Source organism: Tetrao urogallus (genome assembly GCF_951394365.1).
Source record: "Tetrao urogallus genome assembly, chromosome: 7".
NCBI classification, from domain to species: domain Eukaryota; kingdom Metazoa; phylum Chordata; class Aves; order Galliformes; family Phasianidae; genus Tetrao; species Tetrao urogallus.
In genome coordinates this window covers 8192677-8211787 of record NC_136820.1, presented here as the reverse complement: position 1 = coordinate 8211787, position 19111 = coordinate 8192677, and the positions used below count along the sequence as shown (strand labels likewise).

The window sequence follows — 19111 nt, the reverse complement described above, 5'->3', positions numbered from 1 at the left end:
AAGCAAACAAATAAAAACAGGAGTATTAATTCTGGCGTATTCTACCTTTGGGGTAAGACCCTATCTAAAATTCTGCCAAGGATCATGTTTGGCACTGTACCTCCATCTTATCCCTGGATAATGGTAATCATTGCCTCCCTCCAGCCAACCTAACCAAAATTGCTGCACTGCCTATACAGGGAGCTCTCTGAGGACTGCATATCCATAGTCATTTTGGCTGCATAAACTCATCCACAGACAAGAAAGGATTAACCTCATTGTGCTGATAAGGAATGCAATGCATAGAGAGAGTGAAACAACGTGTTCAACACTTCCAAATCTGACATTAGGTTTGCAATTAAAGTCACAAGTGGTTTTTCAAAGGTTGTGAACTGAATTTGCTGATGGTTTCTACCAGCTAGAAGTCTGTCTTCTTCACAAGCCTAGGATTGAAAAGGATCTCCCAAGTCCTTGAATTTAATTTCTTCTTGTTTTTGGTTTTTTTTTTTTTTCAACACACCAATATACAGCATAATTTTATTCACAAACTCATCATACCCCAATACCATCTACCCTGTTTGTTTCTCTCTGTTTTCCTTGGAAACCTCTTCTAAAACTGATCTAAATTTCCAGTCTGATTTTACTCCAGACCAGCATGCACTCATTTCTCTGGCACTGTTGGGCCATTTCCAGATGTCTGTGGAGGTGTTAACAGAGGGAAATTCTGTGTTCTCTTTGGGTCATTTCACTAGAAATTAATTTCTTCTTGACAAAAGCACTAGGCTAGAGGAACTGTCATAGACATGCTGGGATTGGAGAGGTAGAGGTGAAAAGCTAAAGACCTCCTTTGCTCTTTCAATAATCTGCACTTTTTTATTTTCCAACTAGGGAGGCGCAAGCTTTCGTTGAAAAGTTTGAGGGAGCCCTGGGAAAAGGGAAAGGCAAGAAGTTGTATGCATATAAGATGATGATGGCAAAGGTAAGCACTGAAATGATGGTAAAGAGTGCAAACTGGTTATGTATTCAACATACTGTCATCAGTTTATTAACTCACAATTTGCAAAAGAAACACAAAGATGTATGGATAAATCTTCCTGTCCACATTCAGAAAAATACTAGCCAGCTTCAAATCTGTGGTGATTATAGAAAGAACACGGGGAAATCTCCCCTGCCTTAATCTCATTGCCACCTTCCCTGAAGTGAGGAAGGGATTGGAGGAGAAGCAAAAAGCAAAGCCCTCTCCTTGCCTTCTCTAAAAATGTTAAACTGAGAGACCCCTAAAGACAAGAGGGGCCATGCAAAAGCCCTGCACTACCCCATGGACTCCTGTGAAATGTCATCCCCCTGGTTAATGCAGACAGTATTTTAAGACTGTATTGGTAACCAAGTTGCATGTTGTCATGGAGGTTATATTGAGAAGGGCAAAAGAAGCCAGCCTTGAGCTGATGGGAGTTTTGTTGTTGGTTTGATAAGGAAGGATCCAAGCTCAATCTTTTATCAAACTAAAATTTGTTTTAAACCGGGTTGGTTCTACATTAATACTTTCTGCCCAGAGCTTGATCTGAATTTTCCACTCCTATGGCAAAATCACAGGGCAACCATAATTTTCTAAAAGGCTGGGAAGGGGAAAAATCCAGATAATGAACATGAAAATTTAGGGGGGCTTTGGGCTTAAAAGCAGTTTCTGAAGTAGTCCAAAAGATCAGACTCAGAACAGATTTTGCTTTCAACTTCAGGACTTTAAACACACACTTCTAGCAGTGCTTGCAAGTTCTGGCATTATAAACACCCTCCAGACCAAGCAGCCTCCCTCTTCGTACCTCTCTGCTCACAGCCATCTCGTCTTTTTTCAGAAATGGGTGAAATTTAAGAGAGACTTTGACAACTTTAAAACCCAGTGCATACCCTGGGAGATGAAGATAAAAGAAGTGGAGAGTAAGTAGAAGACACTTCATGCAGCGAGATGGCAATGAGGCATTTTGTAAGGCAGCTTTTCTTTCATTCAGACCACACTCTGGTCCGTAGGTCTTCACTCACCATGGGCACTGGTGCCACAAAATGAGCACACGAACAGCGCCAGCCTCCTCCTTCATTTCTTCCCTTCACCATCTGGAGGGTTTTTGCAATTCATGGAGGAAGAGCTGTGGGTAGATAGCTCTAAGTCTTGCTGAAGACAGTTTAACCCTCCTAAACTCCTAACCATAAAGCATCTTCTGTTTAAGGTCACTTTGGTTCCTCTGTTGCTTCCTATTTCATATTTCTGCGATGGATGTACGGTGTAAATCTTGTCCTTTTTGGATTAATATTTGGACTGGTTATAATTCCAGAGGTAAGTGCTTAATTCTGTCTGTAATATCTTGCCCGTTGCTTAATATGAACATTAGATTGATGGCTTAAATAAGGGTTTGTAACAGACAAAGCTTTAGAACAACAAAATGCGTGAGGATGATTAGTTACAAAGAAAAACTTCCAAGGAGGCTACGGAGACAGAACAAAAGTTGCACTGAAATCAGTAGCTCTAAAATGCTACTCAAGATTTGGCCCATCCAGCAGCTAACACAGGAACTCACAGACCTAGCATGAGGCTACTTCTACATTTTGACTAGAGTGAGAAGCATGACCAAGGAATCCTCCTAGGCGCAAGCTCAGAACTGCAAGCGCCCGAAGAAATCAACTGTGGTCTTCAACAGATTAAGAAAATCCCAGTGACAGCATGGAATCTTCCAAATATTTCCTCCACCTCTTTGCATTGTACAAACTGTGGTAGAATAACAACGTAGGATCAGTTATTCCTATGCAATTATGAAAGATCAGAGCCATCACATGCACGCAATGCAGTCCTCACTAGATGTGTTGAATCCAGTTTTGACAAATGTGCCTTGGCACAAGCGTTCACAGGCTCTAGCATAGGATTATTGTGGAAAACTGCCCAGGTCTCTGATGGAAAGAGCCAATGGCAAAGTCCTTGCAGGAGCCCCTTTCGGCTCTCTGAGGGGTACAACCCCAAGATGATGACCACAACTATGTCCTGAAAAAGGAGCCACTGAAAAAGGAGGAACAACTGATGTCCCAAGTAGTTTGCCAAGTACTTTGTTTGGGAACTATCTCTTTTCTATATTTCTAACTCTGATGATTCACAAGGATGTTTCATTTTTAGATTCTTGCATGTCTCCCTGTACTTGGAGAAGGAAAAGGATTTCGTAGCCAACTGTATATGATCATTTCTTGATGAAATTTTTAATACAGCTATTATAGTGCTGGTTAAATTATTTGGTACAGTCTTCAAAGGCTGTGCAATTCACAAACAGTGGCATCTGTTCCGTTCAGTGCAGAATTTTAGGGAGTAAAATTCAGCACAGAGTCCTTCCTGAGTACCATGCTTTTGTTCTCCTTGATGTGGTTGTTCACCACTAGCAAAAGCTAAAGCTCTGTTTCCTCACAGAATGAAGAGGCATAGCTATTAGCACTGAAAAATACAAATGTATTTTCTGGAGAAATATGCATATGGTTGAACACTAAATAGCTTTATGTAATTTGTCTTTAAAGAATGCATACTGTTACTCACTGCCTACAGAGCTGTTACAATACAGAGAGAAGCTGGGCAATAAACATTTAATCATAAATGATTTAAATTAACTAGATAGCCTTAAAAACTAAGTGATAGACGATATGCGAGGATCTTTCTGGGCTAAGAATGCTGACATACTTTGGCATGGGCACCAGTCAGAGTCCACTAGTAAATATGTTACAAACTCTCCACAGCCCTTGATACTCTCTTTGTGGACTTAGCTGCTGAAGTTGCTGCAAGGCCTGATGTGCATGGTGCCATCAGGAGAGCTGTGTCATGAAAACTGTTCTTTGTGTCATTGTGTCATACACTCCTTCCCCAAACCTAACTGCCCTTCACTTCACCTCCAGACCATGTTTTCAATTCCAGACTGTATAATAGAGAATCTACCGCAAGCTTGACCCAATGCTCTCGACTTCTCTCTAAGGAAGAGTCCTGCATAAATAGATAAAAGTAATCCCTTTATTGCATTAGACCCATGAAATTCAAGCAAAGAAGCCTTGTGCTAAACTAAGGACATTTAAGCTGGAAGTGTTCATGGAGGGATGTAATTCATTGGCAAAATATTTCCTGCGCAATGGATGTGACCAAGGAAAGGGAATACCTCTAGTAATTAATTATGAATATTTTATTAAAATTTTTAATATTATGAAACTGCTCTTCAGGTACTAAGAAATAAAATATATACTAAAACCAATCAAAATAAAATCAATGGGGATTTGTTAATGAAAAAAAATACTGAAAAAAAAATATCTGTACAGCGTCTTACTGAACATGCATCACTGTTGTTAATGCTTACCAGGTCCTGATGGGAATGCCGTATGGGAGCATGCCAAGAAAAACTGTACCTCGGGCTGAACAAGCAACAGCTATGGATTTTTCTGTTCTTTGGGACTTTGAGGTAAGTACAAGAGTGTTAATCATAAGAGACCAGTTGAGTACATAGTAAAACCCTTCTGAAGCAAAAGGAGCTACAGAAATGAATTTGTCCCGAGTTAAATCACTAATACAACTGTTTCTTTTAGAAGATGAAGAGATGCCAGCTGCTATGAATGACAGGTTGTACAGATCTCCAGAATGCAGACACATACGTATAGGTTTGAATTCTTCCTTCTACGTGAGAGCTTGCTCACAGCCTTTGGAAGGGGAATATCCCCTCTTCATTGCCATTCCTATGTGCCAGGGTGAAGGGATGTTGCTGATTTTAACTGAGAGTCCATGAAATACACAATCAGTAAAAAAAAGTTATCTTGGATGAGGCTGTACCATCACATTAAGGAGTAGCTACCAAGACCTGCCCACCTCATGCCTGTGGCTGGGTACACCCACCTGCATGGCCATGCTGACACTGAGGTCTTGGTCCTGCTGTACCTGCTGTACAGCCACACCTGGCAAGCTTGAGAGGCAGCCTTCAACTATGGGTTATCAGTGCACAGCTGAACCCTCTGCAGTCTGAAGATGTCAAATTAAGCCCTTGAACAGATGCTTGCCCTTTAAAAATAAATGGATGCTTAGTCCAGAGTGCTCTATAGAAGAGGTGCAATGGGGAAACATATTTCAGAGCAGGTGTAAAATGATGAGCCAATACAGTGAAACTGAAATGTACATTTTGAGAGGAGCCAGGAAAAAGCATGCTTTGGCTGGAGGAGATCATATCATGGGTTTCCAGAGGGAAAAGGAATAAATCTCCCTTGACACCATGCTTCACAAATGGAGCTTAAAGAACATGCTGGATGACGTGTAGATTCATTTTTCAGTCCCCACAATTTGATGAACCAAGAAGATAAAGGTTAGGATTTCCAAGCTGAGAAAAACCTTCATCAGTGCCTTCCAGAAAGATCATCTTTGTGTTTCATGGAGATTTTTTCACTACAGCTCCCTAGCATACACTATACATAACATGCTCCAAATCCCAAGGAGACGTACTGAGGGTCTGTCAGTCACAGGCGTGCTCAATTTCCTGCAGCTGCAGCACCAGAAGAAAAACATGCAAAGTTATCCTGTTCCTGTGACATTGCACTCGGTGCAGGACAAATGTGCAGCTCATGTTGCACCCAGGGATACCGGAGACACCTCTAAACTAGATCCAGTGCACAGCCTCCAATACACTTTTCAAGCGATGGCTCAATTTTGCGTTTTCCAAAACGTTGATTGGAAGAGAGCCTGCTCAACTATCACGGGCAGATTAATCATCTACACTTAACTTACAAGCTGAAAGGCACGATGTGCAGTGATACATACCAACTTGGACGAGACACGACAGAAAAACGGGGAGAGATCAGGTTAGGAGAACTGCATACTCTTTGAATGTCCCATAGTTTGTGCAGAAAAAAATAGGTCTAGTTGTGACAAGGTGGTTGTTATCGTGTCTGAGCTCTGCTTTGCGCAGAAAAGAAATACTTTGATTTTAGTCTTTAGTTGAATTTGCCCAGCAGGTGGTGGCCAGTAAAAGGAATTAAATCTGCAGGGTACCGAGCATCTGCTGCCTCCCAGCTGACAGGAAAAGTTCCATCTCATGGTGGGGAGCCCCTTTACTACAGCATTTCTACAAAATTTGAGTGTTTGATACCGACTTAGAGAAGCAGGTGGGCTAAGACACAAAGAGCAATAAGGAGGTTTTTCTGGTAAGGATGAAACAGCAACAGACAAAAAATGGATGTTAGTTTTGATCCAGTATCTTCTGACGCAACCCCTCTCTTTTCCTCTCTTGGAGGAAGGTAAGCAGGGCACATCAATGGTTCTCAGAGATGATGGGGCAGCAAACAACTTTGAATGATACACTAAAAAAAAAAAAAAAAAACCTGCCAAGGTGATTTGCCTTGTTTTAAGTTTTCAATTTTCATCAGAAACCTCTTTCCTACAGAGCAACAGCCACATGGCTTTCACAAAGGTTTGTGTTTGCTTTTCCTCTAGGGGTACATCAAATACTCAGCGCTCTTTTATGGCTACTACAACAACCAGCGGACAATTGGCTGGTTAAAATACAGGCTGCCAATGGCATATTTCATGGTTGGGATCAGCGTGTTTGGCTACAGCCTGATGGTTGTTATCAGATCGTAAGTATGGCAGAGTTGCCCCCCTGCACAGCCCACTGGGAGTATTTCCTAGCTGGGCTCCTCCAACAGTACAGCACTCAGCCAGGTCCAGCTTCTACAGGTAGAGCACAGAAAGCAGCTTCATGCCTGCTGGGTTCCTCTTTAGTCTGCTTCATCCCTTCCTCTAACATTACTGTGGGGCTGCCTTGCCGACAGAAGTTGTACATGAAGGTGCCAGGGCAGCAGGGATGCAGCTGAAACTGCTGCTGAGCCTGCCTCTGCCAAAAATAAACCCCTCTGTCTGTATGAAGGCCATACTGTGGAAAGGTTATTCTTCCCTTGCAAGAAAGGAGAAGCCAATAGATTTGTATTGCTAACAAAACAAGCCCTATTGCTATGCTGCAGAAAGAGCCACATGAGCCTTTGGCTGGAGCAGGGCATGGGGATTTGCTGTATATTTGCCACGAAATGGCAGCATCTGTTGTCTCATCTTTCTTGAGGGGCTGGTGCTAGGAGCTCTAGCAGGAGTTACACAAGGATTTCAAAGATCAAACAACAGAGAGGAAACAACAGAAGCCATAATCAGTTCCTATGCTGATTAGTAAGAATAATCCTTTGCCTCTCCTTGCATGATTTGCTGCAAGCAATTTTGACTCAACAGTATGCAGCTAGCAAAATCTCACTAAAATGCTGTGTTGCAGTCAGCACACTAGACAACAGCAGTGGTTTTTGACTAAATTTAACTAGCTAAAGTCATTATCATTAACCCCACCCCGGGGCCCAGAGGTGCTGTAATAGACTTTCTTCATACACTAGGTGGTGGAAGCAATACCTAGCCTGCTTTCATCATCCATAGTAGTTTTTGTACACAATACAGATTTTAATATAAGGCCTGTATACCTCCAACAACCCCAACAGACAGTTCAGTTTGTCCTAAATGTTCACAGGATGGCACGCAATGCCAATGAAAGCACAGCAGATGGGGACGATGACAACTTTGTTTTCAGCTGGAAAATGTTCACGAGCTGGGACTACCTCATTGGCAACCCAGAGACAGCAGACAACAAGTTTGCATCCATCACCACCAGCTTCAAGGTAATCCCTAACCAGCATTTCTCTGTTCACTTCTGGAAATGCTCCCAGCATCTCTAGAAAGCATGAATAGCTGGTCCAACAACCACCAGCTCCACGCTTTCCTTTACACATTCATACCAGCTCACGTAAGGAGAAAGCAATAAATAAAAGAGCCGTCAGTCAGCATCCAGCTACTTGATCTGGAAAGTAACTTCATCCAGTTTAACCTCATTCAGAGCTAATGCTCCATGTAAAGCCCCAGAGGACAAGGACTTGATGGCACCCTTGCACACAGATAAAACCGGAAGGATTTTTGCTAACATGCATGAACAAATTTTGGGAGTGTAACACAGCTAAGGCTTAGGATCCTGAGTAGACATTAGCTACAGAAATTGCTCTTAAAGTACCATCTTCAATATAGCCATCATAGTTCTAATTTACATTTTGTAGGGTAGGAAACCACCTGATGTTGCTTTAGGCTCAGTGTTATGACACACACACTCCATTTCTGTGAGCATCTCTGGTTTTCCAGGAATCTATTGTGGATGAGCAAGAAAGCAACAAGGACGAAAACATCCATCTGAGGAGGTTCCTGCGGGTCCTGGCCAATGTCCTCATCATATGCTGCTTGTGTGGCAGCGGCTACCTCATTTATTTTGTGGTGAAACGCTCCCAGACGTTTTCAAAAATGCAGAATGCTGGATGGTATGAAAGAAATGAGGTATGGAAAATTTAATGCTAGTTTACTGCTATGAAGGCATTCCTTGAACACTAGCATAATTGTTGCACCAGCCTGAAGATGGCATCCAAAGCAGAGAGATTCCCTGCCATGGCCCTGGAGTCCCTCTGTAGCTTCATACTTGTGTTAGCCAGGAAGAAGACTGCTCTCGTTGAGAGTTTCTGGGACAAATCTACAACTCTTGCAGGCAGGGAAACTGCTCTCACAATAAATAGCAATAAAAGTCGGTGCAACTTCAGCAATCACATTACTAATATAAATGCTTCAACCTCCAGTTGCATATTACTACTCACAAACCCCATTGTACTAAAAGGCTCTCTGGGTGTTGAAAACATCCATAAACAGACCTAAGTTAAATTCAAATCTTCATTTCTATTGAATAACAAGAATAAGGTTTTACAACCTGCAGGAAAAAAATCAGTTGTCAAAAATCTTTCTGTGTCTGATTTTGGAATGAAATACAAAAGTTGTTTCTACCCACTGAAAGGCTTACTTTCAATGCACAATTTCTTACCATGTATCTATATATCAAAGTCAAATCAAATTCAAAATAATGTTTTCTCCTAATTCCCTCAGAAAACTCCGAGACAGCTCACAAAATGCTTTGATTTATTTGAGTCAACATTTTCAAAAGAAAAAAAAAAAAAATTACTAGGAACTGCAACTTTTCTGTTGATAACTTAAAATCTGCACATACACAATGCTGGGTACTGTCCCCCACCCAGGGAAGAAAAATTAAAAAAAACAAGTGACTGAGATCGAACCTGCTGTTGTGGTCCTCTGTGGGCCAATGGGCACTGGATGGCTTAAAAAAGAAGACAGAGCCTGCAAGTCATGCCTGAGCTAATGCTGATGTGTCAGTGACTTCACTGACCACAGTGACCCAATGCTTTGCAACTCACAGACAAACAAAAATGAGACTAGGACATATTTTGTTGGACTGCAGCACTGAGTCCTTGATGCACTTGCATTCACATTCATAACTGCCTATCAAAAAAGCGCAGGTGCTGAATGCAGCAAATAAGCATTAGCATCATCTAATTATTTCTATGCACAAATACAAGCCAAGCCTCATGCTTCCTCTGAAACGAAAATAAGCAACTAGGAGCTGATGCAGGCAATAGCATGAAGGATGCAAGGAAACTAAATATGCATGAGCTTGGACCGACCAGGAACAAACTCCTCAGAGCTCGTCCCTTTGAGATAAGGGCAAAAGTGCTCCCGCAGGAGCTGTGCAGCTGACACACTAAGCCAAGCTGGGAGTTGAGCTCATTCTGGCTCCCTCTCCTTCATAAAACCTTCAAGAAGCCCCAGACAGTTGCCAACAATTTGCTGGCAGCTCCATGTGTTCCTCGGTCTAAACCTTATTACTGTAATTGGTTGCTGTTAATAGGAAAGAGCAGAAACTCATTTGGCGGCACGCTATCACATAACACAACTTTCTCCCCATTACACGCCAATGCCACTTTTGCTGCACTGCTCTAATAGAAAGTCATTTGCTGATGGTAAAGATGTTTGTCAGCTTTCTCCCTGGTGGAAGCAGTGGCCTTGCTATAGGAACAGCTAGCACACCTAATTTTGATAACAGCTCACACTAACGTAGTCGTTCTTGTTGCTGTTAGCAGTAACCTTCTCATCTGACAGGTTGAAATTGTGATGTCCTTGCTGGGTATGTTTTGCCCTCCCCTGTTTGAAACTATTGCCACACTCGAAAACTACCATCCACGCATCGGTCTGAAGTGGCAGCTGGGGCGCATCTTTGCCCTTTTCCTGGGAAACCTCTACACATTCCTTCTGGCCTTGATGGATGATGTCAACGAAAAAGTAAGGGCTGAGATGAGCAGCCAAGTTTCCTAGCATTTTCTGGAGCCAAGGGTGATCGCAGCCCATCTCTTCATCCTTTGCAGCAACTCCTTCTCTCTTCCCTATTGTTCTCAAGCATTAAGCTGTCCCAGAGAGGAGCTGAGTTGTTTTGGGAATACCAGGTTAAGGTCAGGGACTCAAGGACACATTCGTAGGCCTGTCTCCAACCAGCCTCCAACTTCTTTTTATAGACACGAAAAAAAGAGGTGCTGTAGTCTTCTGTAATCACAGACTAATAAGGTAATTTGACTTTTTTCTCTGACACCATTTGCAGTTTCTGTTAATGCAGACCCTAAGGATATGATTTATAATCCTCTTCCCCTGCCCTCCCCTCCTTAGCATGATCCTGGTAGAGTGTTGCAGGCAGATAACTGGTGGAAAGGATAAACGTCTAACTGATCCACAGAAAAAAAATGACTCCATTTTAAGCGGAGAAGAATAAGAGGAATCGAGGAGGTTTGCTCAGCCCTGAAGAACAATGAACAAAGCAAGGAAGGAGGACTGCACAGAGGTCCCTCCACATACCTATTGACAGTCCTGGTCTCTTGTTTGCTGTGGCCCCACACCAAGGCTCACGGCTCTTCCATGTGCAAGGAACAAGTTGCTGACTCCCCAAAACTTGCTGCTTTTGGTCTGGAAGGGCTGTTAGTTTACATTCTGGTGCAACACTATTGTAAGCAGTTTCTTGTATTAGGGGTAGTAACTAATAGAGAAGAGAGGGGAACCCGTTAGCATCCTTTGGAGACCCCACGTACTTATGTTTTTGGCTGAGGTGTGTCTCTATTGCAGCTGGCTGAAGAGGACGTTGTGAAGAACATCACACGCTGGACACTGTTTGGCCATTATAACTCATCCATGGAGAACAGCACGGCTACCCCTCCTCCCCTCGACCCTGCAGACGTGCCCAGGGGACCCTGCTGGGAGACAACCGTCGGCATTGTAAGCAATTTGTTAAGTAGAAAATCTCCAGGATTTTTCAGGATGGGCTTTTTTGGTTGACGTTTTTGATATTTCCAGGAGCAATGTTTTCCTTGCAAATAGCATTGTCCTTCCCAACTCTCACATAGTAGCACCAAGCTAACAAAAATCCTTGGCCACGGTTCTCAAGCTATGGCCATGAAACCTCCAACACACACAGATCTGTAGCACTTTCCACAAAGAAATCACCCTTCAACTCTCCTGCTTTGGGCACCAGGAAGTTCTGCAGTTCTTCAGAATAGAAACTCCAGCAAGAATAGACATCAATCACAGACATCAAACCATAGTAATACAGAGATTTTTTTGACAGCACAATTAAAATTATTCTCCACGTATGTATGTTCTACACCAGCATTACTGCAGCACTGGCTTTGTGCTTTCATTTTACGTGCTGCCACAACACAGAGCGCAGTCAATAACATTAACATCAACTACTGGGGCGAACAGCCATAACACAGCGCATTGTTCCCAAACACAGAGGTGAAGTTTAGGCACAGCTGAGTGCCTGAAAACAAGTAGGGCATCTGCACAAAGCATGCCTTTCTGAAGGTTATTGTCATAAAAACCGAAATGTCTTAATAAAAAACAAAGTCCTAAATGCGCTGCTGAAATTATAAGAGCTAAATGGTTTTTTTCCTTGCTTTAAATTGCAGGAGATTGTAAGGCTCACCGTGTCTGATATCCTGGTGACCTTTGTAACTATCCTGGTGGGAGATTTCGTCCGAGCTTGCTTCGTGAGATTCATGAATTACTGTTGGTGCTGGGACCTAGAGGCCGGATTTGTAAGTCAATGTCCTGTTGGGTCTTATAGTTGAGGAGCCAGAAGTAATTTAGGGCCATATGTTCAAATATGGCAAATAGGTTGATTTTGAATGCTTCCAGCCTTTATCTGGTCTTACTTGTTAATTTAATTGATGTAGTGAATGAAGTCTTTGCATCACTTCTCTGCATCAATCGGTTTGATCCCAGAAAATACCCTACAAAAATAGGGTTCTTTCTCCCATAACAGGACTTGAAAACATGAAGATGAATTGAAAAAATATTAACATAATATTCATACCGTCATTTAACCCCAAAACTTTGAGTCCATCTATATTAAGTTCCAATTCTCAACGCCTCATATCTTCCTGTACTCTGTAAGAAGTAGGATGCTTTACTCACAACACAGTTTTCTAATCTGTGCTGGAGGTTGGCCTTATTTCTGCTGCAGCAGAATAAGGAACTCTTCCTTCTGTTCTCCCCATGCATAACACACAAGAGTGCTGAACCCTTTGATACTCATAAAGGCTATATTACCAAAACTGCCAGCACTGGAGCTGCACAGATACAAAGAAAAACAATGAAAAATAAAGAGACAAGGAGGAAAGGAGAGGAGAAGGAGAGGAGAAGGAGAGGAGAAGGAGAGGAGAAGGAGAGGAGAAGGAGAGGAGAAGGAGAGGAGAAGGAGAGGAGAAGGAGAGGAGAAGGAGAGGAGAAGGAGAGGAGAAGGAGAGGAGAAGGAGAGGAGAAGGAGAGGAGAAGGAGAGGAGAAGGAGAGGAGAAGGAGAGGAGAAGGAGAGGAGAAGGAGAGGAGAAGGAGAGGAGAAGGAGAGGAGAAGGAGAGGAGAAGGAGAGGAGAAGGAGAGAAGGAGAGAAGGTCCATTGTTTCACATTATTAACAAACAAACAAACAAACAAACAAACAAACAACAGATGGATTAAGATAGAGAAGCAAATACCTGGAAATAATGCAATTATATAAGAGCACCAGCTGGCTACCCATCCTGCTGGAAGGGTTTCCTGGAGAGGTATAGAGAAGAGCAATGAGGTGAGATTTGCAAGTGCCTACTGGGCCTTGGTAAGACAAGGAGAGCTGGTAGTGGGCATTTTGCTGCCCGTGGGGCTCTTTGAATTTATTCTGGAGGAGGCAGAAAACATTTTCCCTGGTGGACAATGGAATTCTGAGCCTCCTGACAGCTCCCTCTGCACGTGCTCATAGATCTTGTTCTCATGTAAGCTTCTGTTTTCCTCCTCCAGGCTATCCCTTTGCCTCTCTTTGTTAAACACCTTTTTTTTTTTTTTAAATTTTATTTTGATGCTTTCCTCAAAACAACCTTTGGAAATACCACAAAGGGTTTTAGGGTTTTTTTCTTCATTCTTAAGAAGATTTCCATTTTAGAAATAGCTGGAAGTCTCTTCTGTACTGCAGGCATTCCTTGATTTATATAGAAAATAAAATAACAATAACAAACATAGCTATCCATTTTCTACCTCTCAGTGAAATGGAAAAGATCTGTTTCAGAACTTCCCCCTCTCCTTCTCCCTGGCTTTCAGCCCAAGCAAGCTGTGAGGTGATGCTGCACTCAGATACGAGACCCATCCAGCATCTACCAGGAGATGAGCCAACTAACATGCTCCATCAGACTGCCTTTTGCAAATGAGCCATCTAATCCACTCAAGGAGCACGGCAAGGCCCTTACTTACTAGGACTGAGCAGCAGAATAATGTTGCAGCCCTTAACATGGAGCACTGCTAGAGGGTTTGCAGTACAATCTGGCAAAAGACAAACTCTCCTTTCACGCCATGTAGCTCCCATTGTAGTTACAGAAATACGGAATTACTGTAATCTTACTGTGATTTTACTGTTCTTTTTCTCCTACATCTTTGGAGGATTACTGCTGGTGCTACATGTATAACTCCAACGGAACTCAAGTAGGGTTATGCTTTTCACCCCCCAGCTCAGGAATGACACTGGATGTTTTGGCAGCAGCCATCTAAACAAACCTATGGGATACTGCACAATCATACTTGTGTTTTCTAATACATGAAGTGAATGGGGCTTTTTCTTAATCTGGCCTTCCTACAGAGACTTTGCTTCCCTCAAAGCAGAAGACAAGAGACATTGAAAACTTTGGTTACTTTCATGTCAAAAAAACAAGCAAGTATCAATATCTAACTTAAGGTTTCAAGTCGAAGTGGGCCAGAATCAAAAGAGAGAAAAAAAATGTTATTTTTGTACCCATTTCTTCCCAAAGCTGTGAGCATTCAACTCAGCATGGCTCTGACTAAGCTTCTTTTGAGTTTTCAACATAAAAGTCACACTTGTTAAAACTCAACTTTATAAAACATAACAGTATGAAGTACATGCAAAGTGGGTCAGAAGCAGACATGCTACATTGGACTTTTCAAACACATGAGGTCATTACCTATCTTTTTTTTAGAATTATGTTCTGTTTTGTAATAGAAAAATAAATGTCACTCATGAAAACAGAATTTTACCTATAAACTGCCAGAATTGACCTAGGTTTTGTATGTATTAAAGCATATCCATGAAGAACAGCAGCTATATGACAGCAAACCTGGCAGAATAATAACTTACAAAATGACAAGTACTATCAATAGATTAGAGCTGCCTGTTCTGAGTTTAGCACTCATATCAAACAGGTCGCTTCACAGAAGGTAGTATTTTAACTACTGACTGACATAGTGCAACACCTGATACTGACCAGGTTAACTATTCCTCCAGTTTTCCCTTCTCATGCTCTGTGTTTCTCCTCTACAGCAGCCTGCTACTCCAGGATCTAAGGACACGCATATACATATCTGGTGTACCATTTGCTTGCCAGCTCATCATTATGGCCGGTTTAATATTCAGTATCTTACTGTGGTGAAACTGCAAGTCTGCAGCCAGATACACCAGCTGGTACAAAATCCAGTCCCGTGCCATGATTCCTTTGCTTGGAATAGCCTCTATTAGTAGGGAGGAGATACAAACATGAAGCAACTTACGTACTTCCACACATCCATGTGATTTTAAGCACACCAGAAGAAGAGAAGCAGTCTGCAACACAATAGCTCCAATTCTGCTTTCACAGCTCTTGTTCTCAAGCAACATGCACACAGTGGGAGCCCTCCCAGAAATCCCTTCATGCCGTGTCTGAATAAGTGTCCTTACACCCAGAGCAATAGCAAGCAATAAGCAGGTACCTCTGGCAACAACACATTCACTTCTTTTTGCATTCTTTTCTCTTCCCACACAGCCTTCCTATGCAGAGTTTGACATCAGTGGCAATGTTTTGGGTTTGGTCTTCAACCAAGGAATGATTTGGTAAGATAATTTCATGTTTGGTTTTTGAATTACTGAAAAAAAGCTATCCTGTGGAGTTAGAATGTTTGGGTTTCAATTTCTCTCATTGTTTTGCTTGGCTACAAAAGCAGAAATTTAAAACTGTCAGTTTAGTTGCCAAAAACAGCTGTCTGCTGAAATAGGGAACAGTTTTGGAAACTCTGCCCTAGTCTCACTTTCTAAGGTCATTTTTTGGTAAAAATGTAATATCCTTTCAAAATGACTTAAGAGCTGGAGGAAGAGATTAGGAAGGGTTCTGGGAAAGCTGCAAGCTCACCTTGTCAGCACAAGGGTGGCCATGCAGCCAGCTGAGCACGTCAGGCAAAAGAGGCACAGCCCAAAACTGCCCCAAAGGAGGGCAAACTAGAGCTGCTCTTGTGACAGTACAAGGCAGCCACACAAACACCTTCACTTCCTCTGGGAACAAGATTTCATTTGCCAAAGTTTAACGTTCCTCTACTTCAACATCTCTGCAGACTCAAGGATGCCTCCCTGCTGAGTACATCCACTTGACATTTTACAAGCTATCCCCACGCAATTTTTGCCACAAACTGCAAATCCTTTGCAGCCACTGAGTTTGGAGGCCCGTCTGGTGGTCACTATAAAATGGGCATAGGCACTTCTCCTCAAAAAGTACAAGGATGTCACAAACCAGCCCACTCAGGCTTTAGCTGTGGGCAAACTTCCACCACACTAACAACATTTTTTCTTCCTTTGAAAATAAAAAACCTTCCAGTCTGTCAAAAATTGGTACCTTTTCCTCTTGTTTCCTTTTCAGGATGGGATCCTTTTATGCACCAGGGCTCGTGGGTATAAACGTGCTGCGCTTATTAACCTCCATGTATTTTCAGTGCTGGGCTGTCATGAGTAGCAATGTTCCTCATGCACGAGTATTCAAAGCATCCAAGTCTAACAACTTTTACATGGGACTGCTGCTGTTGATCCTGTTCCTCAGCCTCCTGCCCGTGGCCTACACCATCATGTCCCTGCCTCCTTCCTTCGACTGCGGACCATTCAGGTAGTAGCAAAATATCAAATATACCTGTTTGTTGCTCTGGTGCAAAGGATTATTTCCACAAAGTTTGAAGGCCTGGTCTCCAGCAGAGGTGGTTTAATACCTCCAATTTCCATCGTGAGGCCATAAGCCTTGTTCACTTCTGCCTTAAGTCTCCCAGCAACATCGTGGTAGCAGAATGGGATTCTAAACTCTCCAAGATCTTCCACATAACCAAGAAATCCCACACCATGAGCTGTGCTTAATTTTGATGGGAAATTGAAGGAAATGAATAGGTCTGAGTCTGAAGAGTTGCTGCTTTTAAAAAGAAAAGCCTATTTTTTTTTTTCCTCTCCTAGATTAGCACTGCTGAGAGCATTCAGTGGACTGGATTAACATGCCAATAAAGTCTAATTTGATCGAGTAACACCATTTCCTGGTCCTACTGAGTCTGACTCAGTACGGAGCCAGATTGGAACAAATTGTTCCTGTGGGTTATCTATCCACTGATAGAGAATGATAATAAAAGACTCAGGGAGAAAGGCAAGAAACCAAAATTTCCTCTGTTCTGTAACAAGGACAGGTGTCTAGCAGCAATGTCAGAAGATCTGACAGGAAGCTAGTTGCCTGCATGCTATCATTTGGAGATGACTAACCTGAAAAGAGAGAGAGCTATTGTAATTCTCTGTCTCTTCTTCAAAATCCACTCAGCCTATTTCACCCCCTCAGCACAACTTTCCACCCATAACTTGACTGAAAGCTTAACTCTCCTAGGCTTAAGGCAGCCGAGGAAGCTGGAACCCCATCTAGCTAATCTTGTCTCTCATCATAAGGACAGAGTCCAACGCTTTTCAAGCAGAATCCAAAGGGACTCTGGATTCCTTTGGCAAGGAGGAAGAAGGCCTAAAAATGAGGAATAGCACTTATGGGCTGAATTCACAGGTGCTGGGGGAGAAGGTCAATTACACAATCCAGCCAAATTCTCAGCTTTTACAGTTTTGTTCTACTTTCCCATAGAATACCCTCATTTGCTTTATCAATCCAATTTGAAATGACTCTTTTGCTGAGTTTCCTATTAAGTGATAATCACAGCTTGCTATTTCTGTCATTGCTTAACAGCTCTTCAAGTTGGTTCATCATTTCAGAAAGGCAGAATTTGCATAAGGAAAGTCATCTCTAATGTGAGAAGGCCACATCTAACAAGATATTGATCAGAAATGTACGATTATTGCAATCTGCAGATTTTTATACATTCCAGAATGGTAAATGGATAGAATTCTTAAAGGACCTGCCTACTGAAATAAATGTACAATCTTTGGGATCAAGTTGGCTTAGCAGAGATCATTCCTATAATCAGTGGTGGGGCTGGTCAAGGGGAAATGGACAAAAAGATAATTTGGAATGAAGTCATTTCAGTAGAATTTTTACTTCCAAATCCTTAGTGATCAACAGCAAGATGACGTTCACTGACAGAGAGGAAACATACTCCTTAGCATCATTAAATTGGGAATTACTGTGTCCCTCTGTGTTTTCTCCACACTTCTTAACTGACCATTTGTCTTTCCAGTGGAAAGAAAAGGATGTATGATGTCATTCAAGAGACCATCGAGCTTGATTTTCCACTTTTTGTTGCCAAGATCTTCGGCTATGTGGCAAATCCAGGACTAATCATTCCCGCAATTCTGCTCATGGTGTAAGTTTTCCTTGCAATATTACAATCACAATATGGTGGGAGGTGAAGGAAGAAGTTCTAAAAATGGCTGGGATTTTAGCAACGTCTACATACATCTGCTGAGATAACAGCCTAGATGAAGACAGACACATGTCCTGCTCCCCAAATCCTTGCCTGACCCAGTTTCCCAACATTTAATTTCCCAACCCAATTAAACACAACCTTGTAGATTAAACATATTGCTGACAAAGGCCTCATGGTTGTCACAGCTTCCATTTGAAAAATTTTCAGTAGCCAGTAGGAACTAAATGGGCAGTGTCAGCCTGGTGGAGAAGCAATTTCTGTCACAGTTGGTGGCATTCACAGCACTGCCAAGCCAGGGCATTCAAAAATTACACGTTCCAAAAATATGAAGAGTATCTTTTCTTCTATTCTTACGAATAATATATCTGAAATTTGTTTCAGTGCTGTTAGATCATTTCAGCTTTGAAGCTACATCAGAAGCCGTACTTGATCCTTGATGCCTCCAGCAGCATCAGAACCAGGGCAGTTCTCATTTTATTTATTTACACATATACATTAAGAGACTTTTGGCATTACTCTTGAGGTTTCCAGAGCTATCAAAATGAGTGGGAGTGCTGCGGCCAAATTTTACTGGCAGCTTCGAACACACCAGACTAAACAGCTGAAGATAGTGAAGGGTTGGAAATAAATAAATAAATAAATGTGACAGATCTTTGAAAGTAATATTTTGGTCAGCGACAATCTCCAACCCTTTGCTCCACTGACAGCTGGGTCAGGACATGGCAGAACTCTTACCTACCTGCTAAAGATGCTCCTTTCATCAGCCCTTCCCCATCTGGGCTATTCCTCATCTACATATTGCAGCCTTCCCATGGGCCATCTCACCTACATACATTATTTGGTCTCTGTCCTGATTCCAGCTCCAACAGAGATACCGCCTAAAACATCCTTGCTTCCCACCCAGATACACGGCCTGTGCAGCTTGGAAAGATATCAGATACTGGACTTCCAGTTATCCTGGAAGAGGGTAGTTACCATAGAAGGACTTTTTCTAAGGCTTTTTTGCATCTCTCTCATCGT

At 42.3% G+C, this 19111-nt stretch overlaps 1 protein-coding gene across 1 annotated transcript in view; it reads left to right on the top strand.

The window, feature by feature from the left end:
- TMC2 (transmembrane channel like 2) overlaps positions 1–19111 on the top strand; it is a gene marked incomplete at both ends in the record, with an annotated part of 29199 nt that overhangs the window by 4118 nt on the left and 5970 nt on the right. Inside the window, 13 exons of the mRNA XM_079538025.1 lie at positions 868–958; positions 1833–1914; positions 2202–2308; positions 4350–4448; positions 6461–6603; positions 7530–7677; positions 8189–8377; positions 10040–10219; positions 11048–11197; positions 11890–12018; positions 15256–15323; positions 16120–16359; positions 17903–18028. Coding sequence (XP_079394151.1) covers positions 868–958; positions 1833–1914; positions 2202–2308; positions 4350–4448; positions 6461–6603; positions 7530–7677; positions 8189–8377; positions 10040–10219; positions 11048–11197; positions 11890–12018; positions 15256–15323; positions 16120–16359; positions 17903–18028 — 1752 coding nt within the window. The remainder of the gene's footprint in view (positions 1–867; positions 959–1832; positions 1915–2201; positions 2309–4349; positions 4449–6460; positions 6604–7529; positions 7678–8188; positions 8378–10039; positions 10220–11047; positions 11198–11889; positions 12019–15255; positions 15324–16119; positions 16360–17902; positions 18029–19111) is intronic.